Source organism: Diachasma alloeum, unplaced genomic scaffold, assembly GCF_001412515.2.
Source record: "Diachasma alloeum isolate Michigan unplaced genomic scaffold, Dall2.0 Dall_scaffold_00299, whole genome shotgun sequence".
Classification (NCBI taxonomy): Eukaryota; Metazoa; Arthropoda; class Insecta; order Hymenoptera; family Braconidae; genus Diachasma; species Diachasma alloeum.
The window spans coordinates 83,230-111,094 of NW_021680438.1; the positions used below are offsets into that span (position 1 = coordinate 83,230).

The 27,865-nt window shown below is 37.4% G+C and overlaps 3 protein-coding genes across 3 annotated transcripts; 1 reads left to right on the forward strand and 2 right to left on the reverse strand.

The window, feature by feature from the left end:
• Positions 1–814: 814 nt before the first annotated feature.
• On the reverse strand, positions 815–2,915 carry LOC107039371 (E3 ubiquitin-protein ligase SIRP1). Its single transcript, XM_015258943.1, has 4 exons — positions 2,699–2,915; positions 2,426–2,633; positions 2,188–2,347; positions 815–1,092 (listed from the first exon to the last, which is right to left on the reverse strand). Exons 2-4 carry the CDS (start codon positions 2,590–2,592, stop codon positions 1,039–1,041), a joined length of 381 nt encoding a protein of 126 aa, XP_015114429.1. The 5' UTR covers positions 2,593–2,633; positions 2,699–2,915; the 3' UTR covers positions 815–1,038.
• A 126-nt stretch (positions 2,916–3,041) lies between these two features.
• Positions 3,042–12,621, forward strand: LOC107039368 (39S ribosomal protein L44, mitochondrial). Its single transcript, XM_015258935.1, has 5 exons — positions 3,042–3,276; positions 8,239–8,605; positions 11,035–11,119; positions 11,934–12,237; positions 12,324–12,621. The coding sequence occupies exons 1-5, from the start codon at positions 3,207–3,209 to the stop codon at positions 12,515–12,517; spliced, it is 1,020 nt and encodes a 339-aa protein (XP_015114421.1). The 5' UTR covers positions 3,042–3,206; the 3' UTR covers positions 12,518–12,621.
• An 8,362-nt stretch (positions 12,622–20,983) lies between these two features.
• Positions 20,984–21,835, reverse strand: LOC107039392. The gene is made up of 2 exons (XM_015258973.1): positions 21,427–21,835; positions 20,984–21,337 (listed from the first exon to the last, which is right to left on the reverse strand). Exons 1-2 carry the CDS (start codon positions 21,753–21,755, stop codon positions 21,139–21,141), a joined length of 528 nt encoding a protein of 175 aa, XP_015114459.1. The 5' UTR covers positions 21,756–21,835; the 3' UTR covers positions 20,984–21,138.
• Positions 21,836–27,865: the final 6,030 nt, after the last annotated feature.

Sequence of the window (27,865 nt, forward strand, 5' to 3'; positions counted from 1 at the left end):
TCGTAAAATACACGTAAATAGACCACTTAAGGATTAAATGAAAAATCGTGGGGCAAAATTGTCGACGCTATTATCACCGCGGAATGTTCATTTTTCCCACTCTTGTTTCGATTGGAATCTGCTGTTTCAAGCAGAAAGTGGCGTGAATGAACAGTTTGATTTTTATTGTATCAATAAACATGAATATCTAACAACACGACCAGTTTTTTTCGCTTCTGACTGTTAAAAAGTGCAGTCTCTGTGGTCGTTTTCGATGTCAGATTAACAGCCATGGCTAACAAGCAAAATGTATTATTTTCTAATTAAAAAAAAACAAAAACCACGAGAAGTGGCCAAGTTACACGGGCGTGATTACTCTTGTTTTTTTTCATTCAGTTATTTTTGTCCTAAAACACGTCAGTCTCTTGGTTGATTCTTTCTCACTTGTGATAATCACGCAAATTGTCTCATTTCACTATGAAATGTCATTCAATTTTCCTTTATTTGTGTCAAAGCATAAGCTACTCCTTAATGAACGTTAAGAAACTCATTGACCATTGAACTAATGGAGAATAAAGATTGAATTTCAATTTCACCAATGATATGATGAGCATGAGATTTTCCTCCCACTATCGACAATAACTTTGTACGATTGATAAGTTCTTAGATTATTATTATTTTTTTTAATTGTATAACGCGCTTTTACGTTTTCTAGAAAAGTTTCATCTTGTAGAGCCAAACTTTTAAACTCCTAACAATGATGTATCACCACAATGATACACTGTGAAATAATAAGGGAAGAACAGTGGTTTTCAGTTTAATCAATTCTTGTGACTGAGATTTCTCCATTAAAATATATTGTTTTTCCAATAAAAAAATCCTAGATGTATCACTAGGTTGATTAACTATTGGGTGAACCTACCCAACTCGGTGACTGACAATTGAGAAATAATTGTAACGCCCGTGGAAAACATAAAAAAATGACTTTGGTCTAATCACATGAAAGTGGTTTTATCTTTGCGTAAAAAAAGGAATCGATAACATAGTTGGCTGCTGAGTTCAACGGACAGATTCAATCTTTTTTCGACAGTTTGGACATAGGTTGTGACTTTCCTGTGAACACAAAGTACAGAATGATTTAGTTTCTATTTAACGGTGATTCATGCTTCAATTACTCTACGTCTGTTATTATCCTGTGATATCTATTATTATCTCTGTGCACTGGAGAAGAATAAACTCCAATTCGACAAGAATTAATTTCTTTATCTTGTATAGTGAACATGATTATCGAATGAAAATATTGATCTCTACGTGATAAGAAGCAAAAATTAGCGATCATATTCACAAAATTATTTAAATAATTTATACGTCAAGCATTATCTAATTATTAAGGACAGGAGGAGGTTTACAGGTGTAAAACAAAGAAAACGTTTGTAACACCAAAGCGATGAATAAATAGGGGAGAGTGGGGTAAACTGCAACAGTTGAAAAACGACTATTTGACTCAGTTAAAGCAAAAAAAAATATTTCATCAATTTTTTTTCATCAACTTTTTTTATTCTTGGGAGTACTGATGAGAATAATAATTTTCCATTCAGTAGAATAGAAAATGATTGAGAAATTTTGACGCGAGACGATTTTGTCAAGGGATTAATTGAAAAGAAAATGGAATAGCAAAATCCAAAGTCCAGAGGAAGGCCCAGGGGGAGACCCAGAGCGGGAAAAAGAAAAATGTGATGCTGAATTTCATTGGAATGAAAAAAGAAAAATGCAATCGGCCTAATCTAATCAATTGAATTAGAATCAATTGAAATATAAGACGAATAGAAAATTATTATTCACATCGGTCCTCCCAATAAAGAAAAAAGTTGATAAACAAAAGTTGATAAAAAAATGTTTTTTTGCTTGATTTGCCCCAAATAGTCATCTTTCGGCTGTTTCATTTTGCCCCATTCTCTCCTAATAGATACATTTATACGTCAAGGGTTTGATTTAAGTTGAATTTTCGGTTACGAAAAATTGAAATCTCTCATGTTGAGCAGTCGAAGACAATTGTAACCCACAGAAAAAACCACTTTTTTTAGAACTTTGTCCGAAAAAAAAGTTTTTGTCCCAAAAAAGTTGAATGTTTCCGTTTTGCCCACTCACCCCAATCCATTCCAAAAAAATTCTAAAAAATGCAGTTAAAAAAAGAATTTAAAAAATTACCATTTGTCTCTGATCTCTCCACTCCTGAATGCAAGACTCATGAAAGTGATGCCTACACGGATGAACATAAACAATCTGTTGTACGCCAATATCATTCAGACAAATTGTGCAGCTAGCTTTTTCACTGCCAGCACTAGACTCCTTCTTTCTATATCTCGATCTAAAATTAAATCCCAAAAATAATTACCCAGCGAGCAAAAACAAAACGTATTTATATCCCCCCAAACATCGTATTTACCTGTCACCAGACGTCCACGAGTTATTCGGCGGATCCGGAGGGATGCCACCATCACCATGAGAATGATGTGAATTATGTGAATTATTCGAATCCGCAAACATGTAATACAATATTGTTGCTAAACCAACCCCGACAACCAGTACAAAAGCCATTCCCGGATGCGTCATCCTCAATTAATTAGAAATGTTCTTTCTCTTCACCTTCAAAACTTCAACAACAAAATTGTTGCTCTCCTTTTGCGTCGATCAATCACAGTGGCACTTGTCGTCTTACCATTGACTCCTTGGTGCACGATGTAACGCCTCTGCGGAGTAGACACGGGCTACTACTCGCAATGGCGTTGGAAACGATTGACCGAATCGAGGAAATCCCAAACATACAGAACTGTTATTATTCCAACTGCTCAATATTTCAGTTTTTTACTTTTATTTTCATCGCAGACGTAACTTCTCCTGCGCGACGAATAATAAAAAAACAAAGTAAATAGGAATATCACAGCCATTGGCATTGGACAATAGTTTTGGGGAGTGGGGGTGGCCCCAGCCAATGAGGGAAGAGGGGGATTGCCAATGAATTGCGCTCTTTAGCGGAAATCCAGTCGTCGCGCACGTGGAAATTGTCGGCTCCGAAACGCAGCTTCGGAGCCTGCCTTTACGCCAACGGCTAACCTCCCTTTCTGCAGTGGCGATTAGAGTTTACTAAAATCGGAGCACAAATGTTGTTTTATCCTGTGATTTTCGGAATTCGCGAGTGATTATTCTTGTGACACGAAGGAATCAAGATGAATGTGCTGAGGTCGTGCTCTCGTACTGTTATTCATTTGCAGACACCCAATACCGTTAATTTTGTCGGTAAGATGAGATTATTGAGATTGTCTCACACTATTTTTTTTGTATTTACTTAATTGTGTTTTAATGTTCTTGAAGATTGTGATTATTATTGCGATTTAAGAAATTATTGTTTTTTGCATATTATTCATTTTTCGATTCGAAATATTTAAGTATAACTTTTTTCCAATGTTCTACAACGGTAAATAGTATTAATACTATTTATTATTATTTAAGGATAATAATCAGAAGATAATAAGGTTAATGCACTGTTACACTTTGAAATTAATTAAATTGATAAGTTGAATTAATGAATTTTCTTGCAAAATCTCGACTACGAATAGTTTAAAAAGCCACAAAAATGAAGGAAATGTGACGTTAATTTTCTATTAAAATGCATACACATGAGCAATATTTCAATCGGACACTATTCGAAATGGATCGATAAATAAATCAATGCATAAATCACAATCAATGAGGTTTCAGCGTTTTTTCATTGTCATTTTTTAAATTCTAATGTCATTTTTTAAATTCTAATTTTCACGTTCTATAATAACAAATACTTTTTAAAATGGTATTAGAATAGTTTCATTCACTTGACCAATAGTTATAGAAAAATCCAAACCAAGCTAAATTTACAATAAACATGAAATTCAATTTTTTAATAAAAACTCTCTTCTGTTAAGGGAAATTAGCCTTAATTAAATAATTTAGGGTAATTTTCCTTAACAGAAGAGAGTTAAGGAAAATTACCTTCATCAATAATTTACTTAAATCAATTTCAAGGGAATTTAATATATTTTCACCTGAGTATAAGATATGCCGATAGATTTGAACAGAAACCGAGCAAATCTCATCATTAAAAGGAGCAACGTGGAAATTTTCTAAACGTGACATGTTAAAATCGCTGCATTATCCCTTATAACAATTGATCTGGTAAATAGATAACATGCGATCTCAATTTGAAAACCTCGATGAAACTTTAAATCGACATATGATATATCCCCGCTGGTCAAGTCTAAAGCCTTGTCCTTTCTGAGGTGTCACACAACGTGAAAAATGCAATCAATCTACAATAACTTACTAAAAATTGAATTAAATCAGATTTATCATGAACCATTTTGAATATTAGTGAATGCTCTGCAAAATGATTCATAGCTATTCCTGCCTAGTTCACTTAGGAGCATCGAAAAATCCAACCAAAGTTTATTTTCCAAGTAAAACATGAAAATTCAATTTTTGCCTCAAGCTCTCATAAGTTAATGAAAAATTGGCACAAGTGGGAAAATCAGGTTTCATTTTAAATTTTATTTAATAAGCTTAAGATAGTATTCATTCCCAAGCCGGGAAAAACCGGTTATATAAAACCAAAAGACTTCCGTCCTATAAGCCTCACATCCTTCATCCTGAAGACCCTGGAGAGGCTGGTGGATAGACACATCAAGGCCGGGCCCTTGGCTGACAGACCCCTCTCCCCCTGTCAATATGCATACAGGGAGGGAAGATCAACAGATACCGCCTTACATCACCTGGTGGGACTGATTGAGGGACAACTGGCGGTCAAGGGTTTTGCCATAGGCGCCTTTCTGGATATTGAGGGGGCTTTTGATAGCACTTCGAATCCGGCTATAGAAAAAGCCATGGAAGAACGACAGGTGTCCAAGACTATCATTGCTTGGACACAAAACATGCTGAAAAGCAGAAGACTGTCGGCAGGACATGGGAGGGCATGTGTGGAGGGACGTCCGACTAGGGGCTGTCCGCAGGGGGGAGTTCTCTCGCCCCTGCTATGGAACCTGGTTGTAGATGGACTTCTAAATCAACTAAGTGAGGCCGGCTTCCACGTCATCGGTTTCGCCGATGATGTGGCAGTTGTTGTGAAAGGCGGATTTCTGAGGGTGCTAAGGGACCTGATGGCAACAGCCTTCAATATCATTGAGGACTGGTGCAGGGTAACTGGCCTATCGGTAAATCCAGCCAAAACAACAATCCTGGTTTTCACCAGAAATTATAAACTGGAAAAGATCCAACCTCTGAAGCTAAATGGCTCGGAGATTAACTACACCAGCAGAGTGAAATATCTGGGTGTCCTCCTGGATAATAAACTCAGCTGGAAAGAACATATCTGTACTCAGAGAAATAAAGTGTTTGCCTCTATGTGGGCATGCAGGAGAGCTGTGGGCAGGACATGGGGACTCAATCCTAAAATGATGCTCTGGCTCTACCAAATAGTTCTACTTCCGAGACTGTTATACGCTGCGGTCGTCTGGTGGCCGAGGGTGAGTAAGACGGAAACAAGGAACCTGTTGAAAAGCCTACAGGGAACCTTCCTGAGGGCTGCAACAGGAGCCATGAAATCGACACCTACTGAGGCGCTAGAAATAGCACTCAGTATCCCACCCCTCGACCTTAGGGTTGTGAGTTGTGCTACCACAACTGCATATAGACTAAGGTGCCAACTAGAATGGAAGATGACGGGCCAAGGCCATACAAGGCTTAGCCTAATCAATGATCGACCCTTCATAGGTAAGACGGATAGGATTCCTAGGAAGTATCAGATCAGGAAAACTTTCAGAACGAGTATACCACCCAGACAGGAGTGGCTAGACTCGAAACGTAAACCAGGACCAAGAGAGGACTACTGGTTTACGGACGGCTCTGGCTTCAATGAAAGTTTTGGGGCAGGCATCTACCGTCTGAAAGATGGCTTCGGAGAGAGTTTTCCGCTGGGCCATCATTCAACCGTCTTTCAAGCAGAGATGCTGGGCATACTTAAGTGTGCAGAGTATCTGAACGCGAGAGACACAAAAAAGATGAAAATATTCATCTGCAGTGACAGCCAGGCGGCGATACACGCCCTGGAAAAACCCACTACAGAGTCACAGGTGGTGTGGGAATGCATGCAGGCATTGGACACACTGGGTAAAAACAACCGGGTCACCGTAACCTGGGTGCCAGGTCACCATGGGATTCTGGGTAATGAAGAGGCAGATAAGCTGGCCAAGGAGGGTACAGAAAGTGTGCCCTCACACGGCCTGCTTGGCATGCCCTTCGCAGTGGGAAAAACTCTTATTAAAGATCATTTCCAGCGGGATCATGTCAGGCGTTGGGAGAAAGTTGCGACCTGCAGACAAGCGAAACTGCTTATGAGAGGGCAACTAAGAGTTAGGACCAGAAAGCTTCTGGAGTTGCACAGAGGGGATCTGAGGGTAGCAGTAGGGCTCCTTACGGGTCATACAGCTCTCAGAGCTCATCTGTTCAAGATGAAACTTGCAGAACAAGAAGACTGCAGACTGTGCGGAGGCGATAAGGAGGGCGTCATCCACATTTTATGTGAATGCCCCCTATTAGCACTCCGTCGCTATAAAATCTGGGGCCAGGCTTTCCTGAAACCAGAGGACTTACAACAAGCGGCTGTCACCAGCCTTATTAGCCTAGTGAGAAACACAGGGCTGGGGCTGTGTGACTGACCGAAACTAAGGCGGAAGTTACAAAAGATCGTATGATTTAGGTGACTCTGGGCACTTTAAGTGACCAGCCGCACTTTTTCTATTCTATTCTAACAAGCTTTCAATTGAGTACATTGAAGGCATGGTTCAAGAAAAAGGAAGGACTTGAGCATAGAAACCAGGGTTGGGCATCTGTCGATAACGGCAGTTTTTTACATGAGATTGTAAAAAGCCCGTAATTTACGTAATAAATATAAAAAATGTAAAAAACTAGCCGACGTTATCTTTTATCGTAAACGGTGAAGCTTCGCCAAGATCGTACCTCGCGAGGTTGATAAAAGTCACGAGGTTCATACCTCATCAGGATCATACGTCTTGGGGGTCACGCCGTGTAAGGGATGAATTTTACAAGGGTCAATCTCATTATCATTAATCTCTATTGAATTTGTCGCGCCATCATCTTTTGCCTTCATATTATCCTGTTTCATTCAGCATTCTTAAATGACAAAACTATATTCAACTGCTTTGGTAGCTTTTTTTAACGCTTCAGAACAAAATGGTTTTTTTCAGGGACAACTGAACTTTTCCAGGGCTCCAAATAATAAAGAGGAAAATCCAATAAAGCTCAATAAATAATGAGATTGACTTTCTCAGAATGGAGATGATTTGCGACTTTGGTCTTTTGCAATGTTTGCCCCCCGTGAAATTTACTCTTTATGAGGTATGGGGCTCATGTTTTTAAGTTTCTTAAAATGCCGTGAATCATACCACGTGAGGTAAAATTGTTTTATCGCCGTGTGGCATACAATATTTTGTCTCTGTGCCCGGAAACCGCGATTTAACCGAGGGAATCGATGTTAGAATCGCGGTTTTATGGACCTGGGGACATAAAATAATTTTTTATGCCTCAAGTACCGAGAACCGCGTTCTAACCGAACAAAGTGAAGTTAAAATTCGCGGTTTATCTGTTCTCGGGACATGATATACTGTTTTTTATAATATTTATGCGTCCAATACTGCGTCATCGACTGTCGGAATAACATAAAACATTCTAGTAACCGAAAAATGCAAGCTTTTCGAAGTAATGTAAAAAATGTAAAAAACCCGTTGAGGTAATTTACGTAAATTACGTCGGTAAAAAACGGTGTAATTTACCAACGTAATTTACACGCCCAACCCTGATAGAAACCAACGGAAAAACCTTGGTTACGCATCCGGATTTTTCTGTAGGGAATAAGGGGTATCACACGAGGACGAAACCTCTGTTTTCTATGAAATATTTCACGAGACCAAAAGTCTCGTCTTAGTTGTCTTTATAAAAGTGATAATGACAACAGAAATATCGTCACCTGACTACAAAGAATTCTCTCTTCTTTCTCGTCACTGAATGATTGTTGATGTTTACATTATGTCGCTAGTGGTCTCCACCTCATTTCGTTTTAAACTCACAATCTTATCAAATCAATTCTCTGGAAGGCCAATCCTGTGAGGTCTTAATGCAAAATGTTTTTTTTTTTCATCGTATTTTGTTCCACAGGCAAGAGAGGCATCAAAAGATGGGTTGCCCCAGTGCTAAAGGCGATCTCACGACGTAAACAAAAGCTTGGGCCCCAGCCCCCTGAGCCACGACGTTCATTCCTGGAGTGGAACAGAGAGGCCGAGATATGGGCGTTCAATCAGAGGCTCAAAGAGAGCTTTGATATCAATATTCTGACACGAGCATTGACACACAGATCCTATGTCACCCAGGAGGAAATTCAGAGGAAGAAGGTGGGACTCGATGATGCTGGGCTGAATATCGAGGACAATAGGGAGTTGATTGACAGTGGAAGACACCTAACGTCGAAGATTGTGGAGATTTATCTGAGTTTGTCGCTACCAAAGGCTCCAGAGGAATGTATTCTGTGAGTGGAGGATTTCAGTTAGACTTTCTCCAGATATGCAGTCACTTAAAAAATATGTATTAACCCATATAGGGTGAACAGGCCAATAGAGCTTTTCATCCTGAGATTCACTAGGTTTTCAGACACTTTTCCTATGTTAATTCCTCTAGGAGTTTCGGACCCATGTGCGGAATTTACATATCAATCATAATTTTTGAGTGCTCAAACCTATATTATCGTAAATGTCAATATTTATCAGAATTTTTGCTCCTTTTTCCGAAGATTTTTCGGTTCGATGAACGCAAGAAATATGTCCCCTGGATTTCTAGAATGAAAAGGTCTATTACCGGACGGTCAAGGGAAATTCTAGTTTCGTGGTAGCATCTAAAATAAAAGAAACATCTAAATGGGGACATGATGGCGTCCATACCTTCAAGAATGTTTTAATTAGCCGAAAAAAATTATTTGAAGTGAAAATAACAAAACAAAGAATAATTAAATTAAGAAATAGTTGGATGCAGCCGAAATTTCTGGACGACTGGGCCATATTGTTCGTATTTATTAAATATCGATCAACAGAACAAATAATTGATCACATGATTATACACAATAAGTGGAAATCGTCCAGAAACTAACCCCCGTCCAGAAATTGACCTGTTTACCATTAGGACGATTAAATATTATGAGAATTTTCAAAAAACTTGAAAAAAAAATTTTTTACTTGCAAAGATCCCAATGTGATTAATAATGGGTGGATCGAGGCGAAATCTTTACTTAATATTCAGAACACTGGAACAAACAAAATTTAGCTTTTATGTCACCAAGTAGAACTGCTCTCGGAAACAAAGTGGCATCCATTCTTTCGTATTTTGTGATTTTTTAGGGTTGTAAGTAATGTACAGTGTGCACAATCATGTCGTCGCATTAAAATCAAAGGGGCGTAAGTGCCAAAAAACCCATTTTAAAAGTGAAAGGGGCGTATGTTCCGAATTCCTGTTTTTTCGGTTTTTCATGGAATTTCTGACCAAAAATTGGAAAAAAAAAATCTAGGAAAAAGGCGTAATTGCTATATTTCAACGGGAAAGGGGCGTATCTCCACACTTACGCCCTTTTTACATTATGTGTTGTGCACTTCGGATGACACATTTCATGTTGAAATAAAACGAAAAGGGCGTAAGTCCCACATACGCCTCTCTCTCATTATATCTTAGGTCTACTCGCGATAATGAGTTTTATATTGTTATATCAACATAAAACGCTTTAACTATTTTCTTCTTCCTTTATGGTCTCATTTTCTTCCGAAGTGTTCAAAGCAGTCACGACTCGAAATTTCATACAGATAATTTCCTGAAATTCGCAGTCATAATTTAAAAAAATGAAATAAATTAATGAATGAAATCGAATAAATTTAGAAGAAAATTTTAGAAAATTTTAGTTTAGTTACTGATATTTCTCATGAAATTGTTTCATTCAAGCAAAAAATCAAAGGGAAATAATTTGAACATTCATGATGAGAGGGAGGGAGGGGAGGTTAATGTAGAATCAAATATTATTTATTATTAGGGCTGTAGTGCATGTGATTCCGTTTATACTTGATGAATCAATAGGAACGAACAGTAACAAATGAAGGGACATATATATTGGAGTTACGCCCCTCTGTGATTATTGCTTCAAAAACAAAGGGACGTATGTGCCTGAGTTACGCCCCTTTGGAATTATTCATTCTCAATATGAGCTAGAAAAGAAACAAAAAGTATAAAAAGAAAGAGGCGTATGTGCTGGAGATACGCCCCTTCAGTACTTGCTAGTCGGACTTACGTCCATTTGCCACTTCAGAAATTTGTCCACAAAAAACCTTTCATAAGTTGAGAAAACTCCATTTCGAAGGAAAAAAAAAACATACGCCCCTTTGGTATTCAGAGGAAAAAAAATCTCAGAGAAATGGCACTTACGCCCCTTTGATTTTAATGCGACGATGTGATCCAAATTTCTATACTTCAAAATGGCCAAATTTGGGCAAAAATTGTTTTGACAATTTTTTAATGAACTTTTGATGAAAAAAATTTGATGCTAAATTTTGTTTTGAAAATGGAAAGAATGTTGAGCGAAACTAAAAAAGTAAAAAATGGGAAGGAACAGTATCTGCAAAAATTGAAAAGTATACGGCAATGAGAATGAAAAAAAATTGTGAACAAAATTTCTATTTTAGAAAATCCGTTTTTTGAGGTTCTAAAAATTCTCGTAATATTCGGTGATCCTATGCATGTCAATATATATTATTTCAAAAGACTACACATATGGGGAAAGCTTCATGGAGGCCATTTTTCGATTGCAGAACCTTTATAACTCAATAATGTATTCCTTTGACAGAACAATACACCCCGAAAACAATTTTTAAGTAATTCAGAGAAATTGTTTTTTAAAAAATTGTCTTTTAACAATTCTTTCAGAGCTTTACATGATCATCTGCTATCAGAAGAAGTGTTAGCAAACAGTGCATCTCTGATTGGAAGTAAAGACTTAATTTTGAGCGAGGTAAATCATATTTTTAATGAAGAAAATAATTATTTTCAATTCTACATTCCAATTCTGATCTGAATTTACTGATAGAGAATTTCTAATGAAATTTCATAACGTCTTCGGCAAGAACTACTCCATATTGAATTTCAATATAATTTAATATTTGAAAGGCTACTGATTAGATGAAAATATGAATTCCAACTTTATGTGATGATGCAAATGCTTGATGATATCTTATTGTTGGAACTCCTGTACGCGTTGAGTGTAAAGAAACTCAATTTACCTTAATGAAAAAAAATCTGAAATTCAGAAATGGTGAGGCAAAACGACACTTTTAACTTTTTTTAAAATGTTGATTCACTGAAGTCAAATAGAACTGAAATGAAATACCTTTTTCTATAAAAAGGTACAAATCTTCCTCTTTTGGATGAGCCTAGACTGATTTCAATTCATAAATTAGAGTCTGAATATTGAATAAAAAGTCAAAAATATCTATTTTGCCCCACCCTGCCCTAATTTTCAAACTCATTATTTTGAAGATTATCATGCCCATTAAATCTCAATCAATTCCAGCAATGTAGAATATCGAGATATAAGGGGGGAAGATAGGGCAAAGTGGAACGTTTGTCATTCACTCAAAATCCTGATATTTATAAACAAATATATCGAGAATCCATTTATCCCCTAGCTCATTTGGCTAGTGCTCCAATTAGATGAATAATAATTTCTCTTAAAAATGATGATACTGTTTCTTCAAGATAAATAGTAATAATCGTAATTATACACCAGACTCTCGCATTCAGCATTAAATTATTAATTTTTCCATCAGGAATATCCACCATCAACAGAAACTCTAGCCAACACATTTCTGGCTCTGGTCAGTGCTCTAGCGGAAAGTGTAGATGAAATCCACACTGGTAAATTCATTCGAGATTTTTTAATTGCAACACTGGCCGAACGAGATCTCAGTGAGCTGTGGTATCCAGAGGAGCCTCTTAAAATTTTAAACGGAATTTTAACGAGAGACGGAAGAGAGCCTGCAGAGCCTCGGCTAATTGCAGAGAGTGGGGTAAATTCTGTATTACCCGTTTACCAAGTTGGATTGTATTCGAAAAAGGAAATTTTAGCCGCAGGTAATTTTTCATCCGACATTCCGTGCAAAAATTTTCTTGTTTAATATTATTTTTCATGATATTACAACAATATCGGCTTTTCACAGGCACCGAGGATAACGTCGAGGGGGCTGTAAAAATAGCTGCGCTAAATGCACTCAACGATATGTTCGATTTATCTCAGTCAAGTAAACCAATTAAATTCAATCTCACTGTTGACCCATCCACTGATGGCATGAAAAATCTACCACTGCAGAAATGGTGCACTGAGAATGTCCAGAAGCTCATACAGAGGAATTAATACAGAGTCTTGCATTATCTCCGTTTGTATAAAATTAATTAAGTGAGGTCGATGTAATGGGTTGAATAATTGAGAAAATATATTCAGCGCATATTTCTTATGGACACGATTGTTGTATTATGTTCCACCCTTTTTTTGTATCATTTGAGGTCAATGTCTCACCAAGGAGTGAAGCGTTTGAACTTTTTTTTAGTTCAGGAGAGGGTTTTTTTTGTTCATGGAAGACTTCCACTGGATGAGCACCGAAATTTGGTAACAAAAAATGAGTTGTGGAAAGACGAAAATCTGTTGTGTATGCTCAGAATCGTCTGGGACAAAAACTTGCGGAAATCGAAGTATATTTTCCGCAAGTAATACCACGAGAGCTTCAAAATTATCTGATAATTCCCGACAGGTTCGTTGCAAACAAACGAAGGAGTCAAGTTTTTCCTGAAAAACTTGACGAATTCGTTTGTGTACAGGGAACCTGGAGGGAATTACACGATTAATTTTGAAGGTCGAGTGGTATTCGTGGGGTTATTTTTCCATCCAAATTTCGGCCAATAGAATTGCACCAAGAGACAAAATCCTCACACTGAAGTCGTCCCAATATTTATCCTGGAGTAACTTCGCAGTCTTATTCCACATTGCCTTTAGCGAAATTTCCTTGTAATCCTGTCCATTAAACTTCTTCTTGTTGTATGCCCAGTCTTTTAAAATATACGCCAGTTCCTCTTCAGTGGTGTCTGCCCTCAACACGTAATTTCTCTGCTCACAAATGGGTTTATGGGTACATTCCCCTTGACTTTCTCATAGATTTTTTGCAAAGAAAAATCTCCAAATCTACTAATTTTGTATCAAACCTCTCCAATTGGCGCAATTAAATTCAATCTGTCAAATTCGATGGGGGTTAACTGGATTGGAAAATCATTTGTTTTTTATATAGGCAACATGAAAAATTATCAGTTGAATTACCAAAAAATTATCAGTTGAATTATCAAAAAATTATCAGTTGAATTTCGTGTTGACTATACAAAATAACGTCGAATGGTGCGATTCTATTGGCTGAAATTTGGATGAAAAAATAACCACTGTCAAATTTGGAGTTTCGTACAAACTGAGTTCCGTAGTTTCAACGTGCCATGTTCTACAACAGGTGAATACGTAAATAAACTGTAAATTTCAGGTGAAATGAATGTAGATAGTCAATTTGGTGCACATTTATTCACAATAAATGAATAAATAAGACATTACTTCACTTCCAAACATTTCCTATAAATGGATCATGAACGCTGTTGACGATTTTAAAAATCTCGCCTTTTTGCCTGAAACCGACTCTTGGTAGAATTCTGAATATGCAGAAATTGATTTCAAAAAAGTTCATAATCTTTGAAAATTGAAATCTTCCTCAAAAAACAGACTCCCTAAATTTTCCCAGATTTATAAATATTCATAACATTTCAAAATGGAAAATGTAATTTAGACGTTCAAAATTTGAATGTTGAAATAATTTCGTAACAGATTCCCTCCATGAAGATGAATATATAACTAAATAGAAATAAAATAGATCGAAATATGTGGGGCATATGTTCTATACGTAATATATTTCCGCATACATGAGGTTGAAAAATATATGAAGAAATATACGTTAAATATATGAACCCTATTCATTATATATATTGTGATATGTTTCCATGTATAAGTCCACATAAAGTGAAATATATGGGGAAATATATAGTATATGAATGAGTCATACCGGCATATATGTCTGTATTTTAACATATCTTTCCTTATAAATGACATACATGAATTATATACGACTCATATATTTTCTCTATATACACTGAAGAGCACGTAGGAATTACTGAAAGAAGAGTTTATTGAATTAAAAAGAACGAGTGGAAAAATGACATGATGAATCAAAAGGACGAAATCAGAACAAGTAAAAACAACTGAAAAATATTTATTTTATTTTATTTTTAACGAACTTTGTGGCAGGCCCCCTGGCAATCGCCCGGGGGCCTTCCACCGAGTATTTACATTTTATTCTCCAATAGTTGTTACTAACAAAAAAGAAAAAGTATGTTTGCGTGTTCATTTTTCTGGGTGAGGATCGAGAAATTAAAGACAATTTTTACAAGATTGAGTGGATGGCGAGATGGTATAGTATAAAGCGATGAAATGAAGAGTGTGAAGATGATATGAAGGAGTTACAGAATTTCACGATTCATTGTTGGAGGTGAACAAGGCCTCCCCAGGAGTCAGAGCCCAGATTCTCCGTTCGGATGGCTTTGAGACTCCCAAATAATGTGTGCTGAAGGTATTTGTAACGAGACCTGACCCTAGGATTGCGTTTGTGGCAGAGGTTTCGGATATGGTCCAGTTTGCTAAGAGCAAAACTCGTCAGTTTGTGAAATCTGACGGTGATGGGTTTTACTCTGGTGCGTTCGTAAAGTAGGGTATTGGAGGGATTATGGTAAGGGTTATCAGGGTGGCAAATTTTTGTCATTTTGCGGAGGGTGGTTCTCTCAGCTACGGCTATTATTTGTTTGGTACCAGGTCTGGCATAGACAAGTAGTGGATAGGCATAATCTAAGATTGGCCAGCAAATTGCTTTATACATTTTAATAATGTGGTGGACTGAAAGATACTAACTTCAGAGAAGAGATTCAAGGGCAAAAAATTGCAGAGGTCTGTATCTTCGATACAACTGTAATTGTACGTGGATACGTCCATGGTCTTTCCTTCTCTCTCGAATTTCCTAGAAACTCCCTGAATTTCCTCGAAATGTCTAGAATTTTCGAGAATTCCGATAGATGGCGCTCCACATAAGTACCGTTTCTCAAAATGACCCCCATATTGAAACCATATACGTATCCACGTCAAAAAGAATGAATGTTGGTTGATAGAATGCATTCGCAAAAAAAGATATTCGTAACAATATTTTTTCATGAGGGTCGAACGAAATTTAAATCAAAGCTCTGTTGTTAAACTACAAAAGCGAAGTAATTCCACTGAAAAAACCTGAAATTCTTGAATACACCGAATAACGCATAAGAACTCTCTACAGAAATATTTTGATATCTTCATTTCCCTCCGAGTTTTCGAATACTCCCGCAAATACCATCTCCCCCGATGCCCGTTCGAAGGATCCGGTGTCGCTGGGATCGCTTTTTTGCTCATTCTTCCCACATCACGTCGCCCCAATCGCCCCGTGGAATTCATCCAGTAACCGTCCCTTTCCACTTCAACTTCATTCACAGCAGTTCTTGTGACTTCAGCCGGCAGGCCGTCAGTCGCGAACTTCAAACCTCACCACAGCACGCCATTTAAGTCCAAAACCCTATATCCGGCCCCCAAGTGCCTCTTTTTATTCACCCATCTCCTCTCCTCCCGCTCGCTCAACCATAAGTCCTGGCGAAAAAAAATGCTTAAAGGTAATGTACCACTAGCCTCCACCTTCCCGAAGAAGCCGCGCCATTCGTAACTTTTCCTCATCCACAGCGTCTGGGTTATTACACACAATAATCTGATTGATTGTAACCCACAGTCGTCAGATACAAATATTTACGATGCATCATGAAATGACAATTCATCAAGTTTCTACATCACGCAAAGATTCACATCAACAATAAGATCGGAGTTGAATTACAGTTGAACAGCCGCATTAGTCATCGTGCCCACTCTGTCTCTCTCGTTACTATTCTCTTTTTTTTCATAATCCTCGTGACTCGAGATAAAAGTAAAACAACCACTGGTGACTTCGACCCCCCCTTCAATCTCATTCGAGCCAGGTATATCGCTGCTTATTTGAGGCGAGCCTAAAGCTTATCAGCACGCGGCTTTATACACACTCAGCTTTATTCTTCCAATGCTAAAGAAATGCCAAATGCCCACCCACCCATTCCAAAAGACATCCAACTCTTTCTCATCGCGACTTGATCGTGCAAAACTCGAAAGACTCAAAGTCTCTTTTGTCACCCTGTATTCCACTTGTCTCATCTTCGCATGACCAACTGATTACACATACATTTCCACCGGCCTCACAATATTCCCACCGAACATAATCACCATACACCCAACCACTCTATTACCTCATCCTCTTTTTTTATCCATTTCTCCCTCAAAATATTCTCCTCTTTTTATTCCATACAAGTTCACCCACACGAATAACCAAGGTTAACAAAGCATTCATGCTGAATCATTTCATGTGAATCTTCTGCCGGATTTTCATTCAAAAAAAAACCTCAACCTCGTAATGTTCCACGCAACTCAAAATTCAGATTCATCGCGAATTCCGGAAAATTTTGCATTTGCAATTCGTGGAAAATTCATCGATTCGACCAGATGCTAGTTGAATTCATTCATTTTTGGGTGCATCGAAGCCAGTGTACATCAAGCCATAGATATATTGATTATTTACGGTTGAATCTATCCCCTTTAAGTTGGGTTCATCCTTGTCCCACCCCTCTGGCGTCTCGCCCATGGGTGCAAACCCTCCCCACCATTCCAGCCTCGCTTCTCTCATTTTCCCTCTTGCTCTCCACCTCGCGCCTCCCGCCCTGCCCTTCGGATGTTCTTCTCCTCGTCACTCATCCTCGTCGGGTTTCAATCCCTCTTTCTTGCCCCTCCCCCCGCCAGCGCGATTCTCGTACACATCTCTCTCTTCCCTCCTCAGTTCCTGCATGTAACGACTCAATGGCGCTGCCACACCCTTTCACCGTCCAGTAATCAGCGCTATTGTTGTTTCAACTCTTGGTTCAGTTCTGCTTGTTGTTGTCCATGAGATCAGCGGGAAATTTTCCTCGGACAGTCTAAAATCAGGAGGAAATTCATCCCCGGGAGGAAGATGCTCCAGAAAGAGATCAAAAATCCCCTCTGAATGCTTCCATCCCCATCGTCCTGACTTCATTCCACCATTTTAATTGTCTATAAACTCGGCAGCTAACTCGGTGCAATTCCTTGTTTTATTTCAACGACGACCAGAGAGGAAACATAAAGCATAACTGCAAACATTGGATGAGCTCCAGTTACGTTGAAGATCACGAATTAAAGATGACAACGGTAGACGTGTGCATGTGAAAAACCACCACTGAGATGTGTGACACACACAAACACACGTTTGTAAATATGCGTGGACGTAGGATAGGAAGTTACTGTCACCGATAATATATCAAGGAACAAACTCGTTTTTCAACATTCCTATAAACGAATATTATGATGGTTATAATTTCAGGGAGATTACGGGTTAAAAAAGAAAATGAATATTGTTATTGGCGCGGTGGATTGCAGTTTGATCGCACCGTGGAAAAACAATACGAAGGGCTGGCGGAGGGGGAGGAAGAAATAAAAGTAACATTTATGGATAAAAGTGGAAATGTTCTGTCTCATTTTTCTTTACAGCATGCAGGTGGTTTTTTATAGCGGAGCGCAATAAAAAATACCGATGCTTGCGGGGTGTTCGTTGAGGATTCCATCCGGAAGACACCTTTTTTTGGTTTTGTTTAACCACAAGTACGATAGATAACAGAAGTTGTAACCCGTTTTTCTCTGCCCCCGTATTACCGTCCACTTTACCCTCTGTTTTTGCACGAAATACCGAGACGCAAAATATGCATTCGTTTTATTCTTGTTCTCTTCCTCACTGCGATTTCTCAGTCTGTCTTTGTCTTTATCACTGAATCGCTCTCACTTGGTCGCCCTTGAGTCCGAAGTTCTGTGGCGCGCAGTTAGGATAGGACGAGGCGGCACAAACGATAGGGAAGCGACCGAGACTGGCAAGGGCACTTCTACGTCTTACCCAGTGACTGCAGTCGTATACATCCCAGGCAGGGTCAACGTTAAAGTCGAATTCTGGAGAGAAATTCCTGTTATCAAAGTATTTTTTTTTAGTTTAGGAGCAGTGTCATCCATTTTGGAGTGCCTCAGAGCGTCAAGAAAATAGTGGATGTTGTTCACGGCAGAAGTTACTTGCATCAACTTAAATTGGGAGTTGTTCATTTTTTGAAAATTCAGAGTCGGAAAATTTGTTCAGATGCCGTTCAATTTGGTTTTTTTTCTTTCGTGTTTCATGAATTCTCTGGGGAGGAGAAGGAGGCCCGAGAATGGGAGGGGTATTTATACGTCTAACCTAGTGTTGTCGTCAAACTTTTTTGAAATTTAACGATATCCCAATACTTTGGGTATTTTTTTCTCCGGTGAGATGCTTTTCAATTTTTGTAGTTGAACATTAGAGCTTTTATTTGAGCTCCATTTAACTTCAAGTTTTCGGATATTTTACAATGATTTTATTATTTAAAAACTTTGCAGGTCTGAGTTTGAATCTCAATATTGAACCGTTAGAAAACATTTAAAAATCTAAAAAGAAAATTAGAAAATTTACTTTTGAAGAAAGATGCATGAAATAATTTAAAAATTGCGATTTTTGAAAATTACGGACATTTTCTATAAATAATTTACAAACAATCAATTTTCCACCATAAAAATCATTTGTTCGGAATTGTAACAAATTTTTCATATTCAAAAGTTTACGGTCAAATTGAATGGAAGAATCATCCATTTGGATGTGACTCGGAGCGTCAAGAAAATGGCGGGTGTTCTTTGCACACTGAGATGAGAAAGTTTGAAGAAGTACACGGAGAAAAAAATTCCAGAAAAATTGCTGTAGTAGCACGGTAAAATAGGTTCATTTGGACGGACTCGGAAAAATTCCGGTGCCAACATCGGAATTTTTGCCGTGGCGTAAAGAAATTTTTCTCGGTTTTACAGTGAAAAATTCTTGTACTCCACAGCAAATTTTCCGGTGCTGGCACAGTAATTTTTCTGTAATTTTTTTCTCCGTGTACGTCTTTCCTTGTATCAAGAAACGTACGGCTCGAAAATTGATAACAAAAAAATATCTGACAAAACAGAAAAATAAATACCCGGTTTATCGGTCTATCGTTTTATTCTAGAAAAGAATAAGATAATGTGTTTTTTCTTTTTTAGTCGTCGATTTAGGTTCTGGCTGAACGATGATTCATGCAATTTTGCTGATGATGATTATGCAATTTTTGAAAAATAAATAGAAACTCTCCTCAAGACATGTTATACATCAATCAAGAAACTCATGGCTCGGTCCATTTTTTTTTCATTGAAATTGACATTTAGACGATAAATGATAGAGAATTCCAAAATATTCTGAAATATCGTATGGGCCTGGAATTTTTTACAGCTTTTTAGAACTTTCTATGATTTTCCGAAGCGTTAGTTTCTGGAATAATTGCGAAAGTTCTAAAAATTTCTAGAACTTTCCAGTTTCTGATTTTTTGGAACATTCTGAATCGGAAAATTGGTGAGTTTTCCGGACGATTCGGGAATTTTCTAGAAGATTCTATACGGTTCTGGACCTTTTTTGACTTTTTAAGAACCTTCCATGAATTTCCGGAGAAACGGACATCTTAAATTATATAGAGTAAGATTGTGTGCGCGGAAAAATGAATTGCAGATAATTTATCGTGCTCGTATCTCAAACTGAGTTAGAACCATTCTGCCCAGGAAAAATTATTGCTCTCTCAGGATTTTTTCCTCTAAATTACGTAATTACGAGAGGTGAAACAAATTCAATGAATTCTGAATGAGTTTTTTCATTCTGAAGTCGTCAAACGGGGAAGATGGAGATCCGCCAGTTCCTTGACGCTATGAATCTTCTCACACTGAGAGAAAAGATTACTTTTGACAACGATGATTTTCTTGATACAAAACATATTCTCATGTCAATTTCTAGAATCGTGAAATCTCCTGGTAAATAATTTTGTGCTCACACTGAGAGAAAAAAGTCTTTCAACAGAATGAGATTCTCTTATTCCGAGAAAATTTTTTAAGTATTAGCATAACTCTTCCCATAAAATCATATAGTTTGCGTTATATCTAGAATTTAATGGATTGTGAGAATTCCCACTTTCCCGATCTGATCACTCACCATCTCCAACTGAAGAATTCTTGTTTCATCCTGGGGACTATTATAAACATTATTTATGAAAAACGTGGAGACAATCTTAAGAAAAACGTGTTTTCTAGGGATATACCTTAAAGCACGAGACTCTTCACGGGTCAAGTGAGTACTTGTTCAGATATTAGAAATTTTTCTTCTCAGTGTAGGATTGACGCATCTCTCCTAAGGAGACTCACGGCGTCAAGAAAATGGCCGACCTCCATCTTCACCATTCGATGCATTCCGAATGAAAAAAACTCATTCAAAATTCATTCAATTTGTTAAATCACGTAAAATCGTGCGATAACGAATTAAATATGAAATTACCAGAGGCTTCACTGATAACGATTGTATTGGGAACTCTAGCACTGAATGACGCGCTCTACCGGCTGTAATGCGTACTAGTGCGATCAGGCGACTTGGAGCCATTGAATGGGTTTATGTATACAAAAGAGTGTTTCTTGCCGGTTTTCATTGAATTTATTGTAATTTATATTGTTTATACATGTCAACACAGTTCCATAGTCATTCTGAAAGAAGAGAGAATACTGTTTTCCTATTAAAAAAATGGAGTTCAACATCAGAGTAACAAAAAATAGAGAATTTTGCAGTTTGCCTGGCTGCAATAATTCAGCTTATCGTAATCCAACAGTGAGATTCTTTCAATTTCCTATAAAAAACAAGAGTTTTGCATTTTGAGGCTTTTCTGATTGTGATTATCTCCCAATAACTTGTTCTTTTTCAATGTGAAACATTCGTGTTTCATCAAAGGCTGTGCATCATAATTTTCTAATAATAATTTCCGAGGAGCATTCCAAATACATTTTTTATCAGTACAACTTATTATTCTCAGTTCTTCAAGATTGTTTCTGAAAAACAAATCAAAACTTTAACATCCATCTTTCATCTCACCATAATGTTTTTTCGCAAGTAGTAAATTAATATCAACAATAATCACCTGTTGCAGTAGAGCAACACTGCAACGGCGTGTTTACATCTTCCACTGAGTCCAGCCTTGCAAGTACACGTCATTTCAATCACTCTCCCATTTCCATCAATTTTTCCACTCATTTCATGAGGATTACCTTTTAAAGTGGATGTTTGTAGACAGAAAGCAAGTGCTTCATGAATATTTGTAGACGTATTGTCATTAGAAGTTTGTCCCCATTGAATTACATGCCCTGCTTCCAGTAATTTTTCACTTTCAATAAAATTCCTACTGCTAGGCTGTGCCTCAGCGAAACGACACAATTCTTGCATGAACACTTTCATGATGAAGCGACCCATGAAATCTCAACGAAAACCTTACAATTTCTAATTATTCTAGATGACTTAATCCAATTCTTTGGAAGGGAGATTACATAAACGTACTGACGGTCGCCTGCTCGCGCTAGTTCGAATTTCGACCGCAAGGCGGCCAAGGCATTGACCACGCCCCCCTCAATGTATTACAATTGGCCTCTGTTCTCTGACAATAGTAACAAGTTGTATATCGTACATCCAATCTCCAAGGACTTGGTTTATCCCCGAGTGTAATGCATTCACATTTTTTACGACGAATTTTCATTCCTCCCCACTTCAATTACATTTTGAGAACAACTCTTGTATTATTGCAAGAGTTGAACGCGTGCAAGGGGTCACAGCTCGATCGGCCAAAGGGAATCGTGCGGACCAATTGGAGTGCGAGACTTGGTCATCCCTCCTTGGAGATAGGTAGAGGCGCTATTTTTGATTCCACGAGACGCGAATCGATATTAATGATGCCAGAGTGGAATGCGAGTGGAGAAGATGCCCCACGGGGGTGAATGAGATGAAGTTTTCTGCATCTCTCAATTGAATAAATTTCAATCATGTTCATTAATTCCATTTTCCCTCAAACATTTTTTTTTTCAATTACTAGGCGAAACGAGCGCTACGCGCGCTAGCCAAGCTGCATGAAATTGATTCTTCAATCAATTTTTTAAACTAATTCTTGACGTCATTAATGCCACTGAATATTGGCGGAAATGACAACAATCCACGACTAAAACGCTGAAGGAATCGTGAATTGCCACACAATCACCCGTAACAATTGATCAAGTGGATGTAGTGAGAAAAATCATACGTCATTTCGAAGCTCTACTTGAAATCTTCAAATTGATGTATAATAAATCCTCATTGCTTAACCCTTTAAGGTGAAAAGCGTAGTAAAGCGTAGTAGGGCGCTCGAGTGGGGATGCTGGTATTCCACTTAAACGGCCGTAGAGTGGGGATATTGAAATTCACCTTAGGAGGTTAAGTGCAAAGATCCAATAATGAGTGAAAAGACTGAATTTCAATGAACTGAATTTAAATTTCAATAAATTTCATGACGTTCCAAAAACAAGTAATTTCCAATAACTTTATGAAAATTCAACCAAATTGCAATCAATACATCACAATTTCAAGAACGAGAATGATCTGCCCTTTAAAATTATATATTTGTTTTTCCTCTGATTTCACTCAAAAGGGTAGAAAAATACAGGCAAATTAGAATTTTCAAGAAAAATGTGAAAAAAAAATTGTTTTAACAAAAAGTCATAACTTTGTGAAAAATTGTTGAATTTGAATGATTGACCTCGCAATTTAAAGCTTATTCAATGAATTACACAACTGATATGAAAGTTCTAATAATAATTGAACCAAAAGACAGTAATTCAAGACAAAATGCTAAAAAAATAGCAAATTTTCAATTTATGACATGCCAATTTCGAAATATAATCACCCATAACATTTGATCAAGTGGATGAAATGTGGAAGATCATACGCCATTTTGAAAACCTCGTTGAGATCGTCAGATTGGTGCATAGAAAATTCTCATCGGTCAAGTGCAAAGGTCCAATAATGAATGAAAAAACCGAATTTCAAAGTGTGGCATGACGTTCAAGAGAGAAACAATCTCCAATAGCTTCATGAAACTTCAACGAAATTGAATTCAATGTATCACAATGTGAAGAACTTATACTGCCCTTCAAGATGATACATCAGTATTCCGATTGATTTGACGTAAAAGAATAGAAAAAAACCAGCCAAAGTTGATTTTGAAGTAAAAACACGGAAAACCAATTTATGCCTAAAAGTGCTATAACTTGATGAAAAATGATCAAGATGGAATGACTCACATGTCAATTCGAAGCTTATTTAATAAGCTTTCGAATGAGTATAAAAAGTATGAGATTCGTTCAACAGGAAGAGAGACATTAGCGTGAAAACCAGAAAAAGGACCAGCATCACGGTCACGGATTGTTCTATAGGAGATTCTTCCCTCTCCCAGTACAACACAAGTAATTCTATCCACCCATGTCTTTACTTCAACAACACAAACACAACAAAATGAAAAAAAACTACCTGAAATAGAATAGCGAAGTGAGTTGCGGTTAATTCATCACAGTCAACATTTCTCAATACACACAAGGATCTTTTGAGAGACTTCGCCATGCTCCTTTGAAGAAGCCTCTCAAAAATACATACACCCAAGCCAAGCATCATCATTGCATTGTCCATCCTAAAACTCTATCTCCCAAGCTCTCGATCTCTCTCTCACACACACACACACACACACACACACACACACACGCGCGCGCGCGCGCGCGCGCACACACACACCGCAAAAAACAAAGTCTCTCACTGTCTCCCTTCTTGGAATTACTCTTTGCTCGAGCGCGTTTAATTACTCTTCTCCCACGACGAGAACTATATGCTGAGTCACACCATGCTTCCAAGACCATATACCACTGTTAAGTGTAAACCTGTGTATGTATGTACCATGGAGTAATGATGAAAAATGGAAGAGAATTTGTGGAAAATACAGTTTAAAAACGTTTCATAATTCACATGAAAAACATTTCTGGCAACGCTGCGGCGCTTTTGGCACCGAGTTTCCTGTCCGCGAGATGCGTAGGCGCATAAAAAGCACGAACCCTTTGGTTTTAAGAGCATAAGACTGGGGTTGGTTGGTCGGCGGGCGAAGAGGGGGGAGGGGGGGAGATCGGAAGATAGAGAGGGAGGTGTGTCCGCGCACGATCGTTTGGCTCTATGTGCTCTGTCAAGGACGCCCGGCGAAAAGAAAATTGATAGCGAATATGTCGGACGGGAAAGAACAAATGCCATCAATGAATCGAGGGAAAGTATGTGGGTATAGACAGCTGGTTTGAGCCCTCTTCTTTTGCAATGAACTAATGAGCATACTTGTTTGTTAGAGAGAAAACAAAATTTCATGGACAGTTTAGTAGTTATTTGCAGGATAGGGACATTGAATTTAGGAGGGAGAATCATGAAATTTCGGAATCGACTAGAACGACCATGGAATTCACTGTTTTTGAGCAGCTGGAATACCTGCATTCGGAACAGGTCTTTTTGGCGCGGTGTTTTTGGCGCTACACACCCAAATGATGTTAAAAGACACCCAAGTTTAGTATTTTCTCGGTGCGCCAAAAAGTCACGTACCGACCTGCATTCCTCAATTTACTTGAATTTTAAGGTATATTCCTAGGAAACAGGATTTTCCGAGGATTGTCCTCACATTTTTCATAAATAATGTTTATAATATTCATAGACTATTGAAAAAAAATGATAACTAGGTATACTACACAGTTTAACACGTATGAAAAATTTCAATAGAAAACCTTAACGAATTCGCTAGAAAATTCTGTTGGAATTTTCTAGAAATTCTATGGGGATTCCATTAAAACTCGAAAGAATTCTCGTTAAAATTCTGTGTTTTTTGCACAGATTCTATTAGATATTGATAGAAAAAAGTCAATAGATTTAGATTTTTCTGTTTGAATTTTTCTATTGAATTTTTCTATTCGGATTTTCCAAGTTTTTTCCGATATATTTTGTTTTGTTTCGCATTGCTGGATGGAAATGTCGTGAAATCATGTCGTATTTGATTCAAACAATTAATTAACAAATAATTTCTTGTTTAACCGACGGCCATGGCTGTGTGATTAGAGTGTGAGACTGGTATGCGGGGAACTTGGGTTTACTTCCAAACTGCGTCGCCAAATTTTCTAACACTCTCAATCTCACAGTTTCATTGTTGAGCGAGGGTCTCGTAAAAGAGACGACTTTACCTGGGCAGGTTTTTCCATCAAGTGAAGGTTTCCCTCGTCCTTCGAAGAATGCGGTACAGGGGGGGGGGGGGGGGGATAAGGGGAAAATTGTAAAAACCCGTGAGGTTATACGAAAGAGAAAAACGAATAATAATAAAATCCTTTAATAAAAAANGGGGGGGGGGGGTAGGATAAGGGGAAAATTGCAAAAACCCGAGAAGGTATACAAGAGAGAAAAAAAATAAGAAGAATAATTTCTTATTTGATTCAAACAGTTATTGGTGCCTTCATTGATAATATATGAGAATGCAATAAATTAAGTCATTTAGAATTTTTTCCGGAAATCCATAGGGATCAATTTTTAGATGGTATTGTCTTGGAATATACCTTAAATTATTCAAAAATTCAAGAATATATTCGTCTGAATTTTCCTGATTTCTTTCAATTTTTCATGGAATAATTGAAGTAAAATTTACAGTTTTCATTGATTTTTCATCAAACTGTAAATTTTCAACGACGAAATTCCTTGAAATTTGGGTGGTACTGTGGCTCGATGAGAATTTCCAAGAAGTGAATCGTAAATTTCAGCCAAAAAGTATCTACTGGAAGCAGCCGCCAACAATGGAATTACAATTGACAATTGATTTCAGTTCTTTCTCATTCCTTTTGGCAAAAGAAAGGATACGCCCTTCATTTAGTTTAGTTGTCATTTTCAGGATAGTGACATTGAATTTAGGATGGGTAATCCATGAAATCTCAAAATCCACTGGAAAAACCATGAAATTCACAATTTTTTCGCTGCTGGAGCACGAGAATTCTCCAATTTCCTTAAACTTTGAATTATTTGAAAATTGTAGAATATATTCATCTCAATTTTCCTGATTTCTTTCAATTTTTCATGGAATAATTGGAGTAAATTTACAGTTTCCATTGATTTCTCATCAAACTGTCAATTTTTAATGATGAAATTCCTTGAAATCCGGATGAAACTGGGGCTTGATGAGAATTTCCAAGAAGTGTACCGTGAATTTCAGCCAAAAAGTATGTACTGAAAACATTACCAACAACAGAATTACAATTGACAATTGATTTTTCTGTTTCCTCATTCCTTTTGATAAGAGAAAGGCTACGCCCGTTGTTTAGATTAGTTATCATTTTCAGGATAGTGACATTGAATTTAGGAGAGGTGATCACGGAATTTCAACATCAACTGAAAAAACCATAGAATTCATAATTTCTCAGCTGCTGTAATACAAGAATTCCTCAATTTACTTGAATTTTAAATAATTTGAAAATTAAGGGATTTATACATTTGAATTTTCCTCATCTCGTTCAATTTTTCATACAATTATTGAAGTAAAATTTACAGTTTCTATTGATTTTTCATCAACACATGAATTTTCAATGACAAAATTCCTTGAAATTCGGCTGGAACTGTGACTCGATGCGAATTTCCAAGATGTGTACTGTGAATTTCAGCCAAAAAGTATGTACTGAAAACGGTTGCCAACAATGGAATTACAATTGAAAATTCATTTCAGCTCTTCCCCATTCCTTTTGATAAAAGATAGAATACGCCCTTTTTTTATTCTCGGGTCTCCTTTCTCGCTTCTCGTATCTGATGCATTTACAAAGCTGATGCAGCGGATCATCGTTTTTCTGAGGTGCGGCCTCCTCTGGCACGCTATTTCTGCATTATCCTCTCTATGAAAATTGTCTCTGTCCTTGTCAGTACGTCTAACGAGCAACGCCAACTCCCCAAACGAATAAATCACAATAATAATGACAGCCAACCAGTATGATGGCTGTGATAATTATATCGACGATGTGCAACGTGCGCTGGTTATATTGATTATTGAATTTATTTTCATGCTGAATGTGGTAATGCTCTCGATTTAGACGGTGGATGCTTTGTTTCTTATTATTTATAAGGTGTGAGGTGTGCTTAGTACTGTGGGAATTTCCACCTGAGGTTTCGAGAAGAAATTGTTGAAGTGAATGAAAAATAATTTGTGGGGAATTTTGAGTTTGTAACTGAAGACAGGAATTTTCATTAAAAAAATCCATGAAAACGCATATGAAAAAATTCAATAGAAAATTTTACTGAATTCGCTAAAAAATTCTATTGGGATTCTATTAAAATTCTATTTGTTTTTTGCGCTGATTCTATGAGATGTTTGACAGGAAAAAGTCAATAGATTTCGATATTCCTTTATGAATATTCTCTTAGAATTTTTTCTATAAGAATACTTGGACATGGATTTACTAAGTTTTTTCACTCGGATCCTGCAATGCAAAAGGAAATAAAATATAGCGGAAAAACTC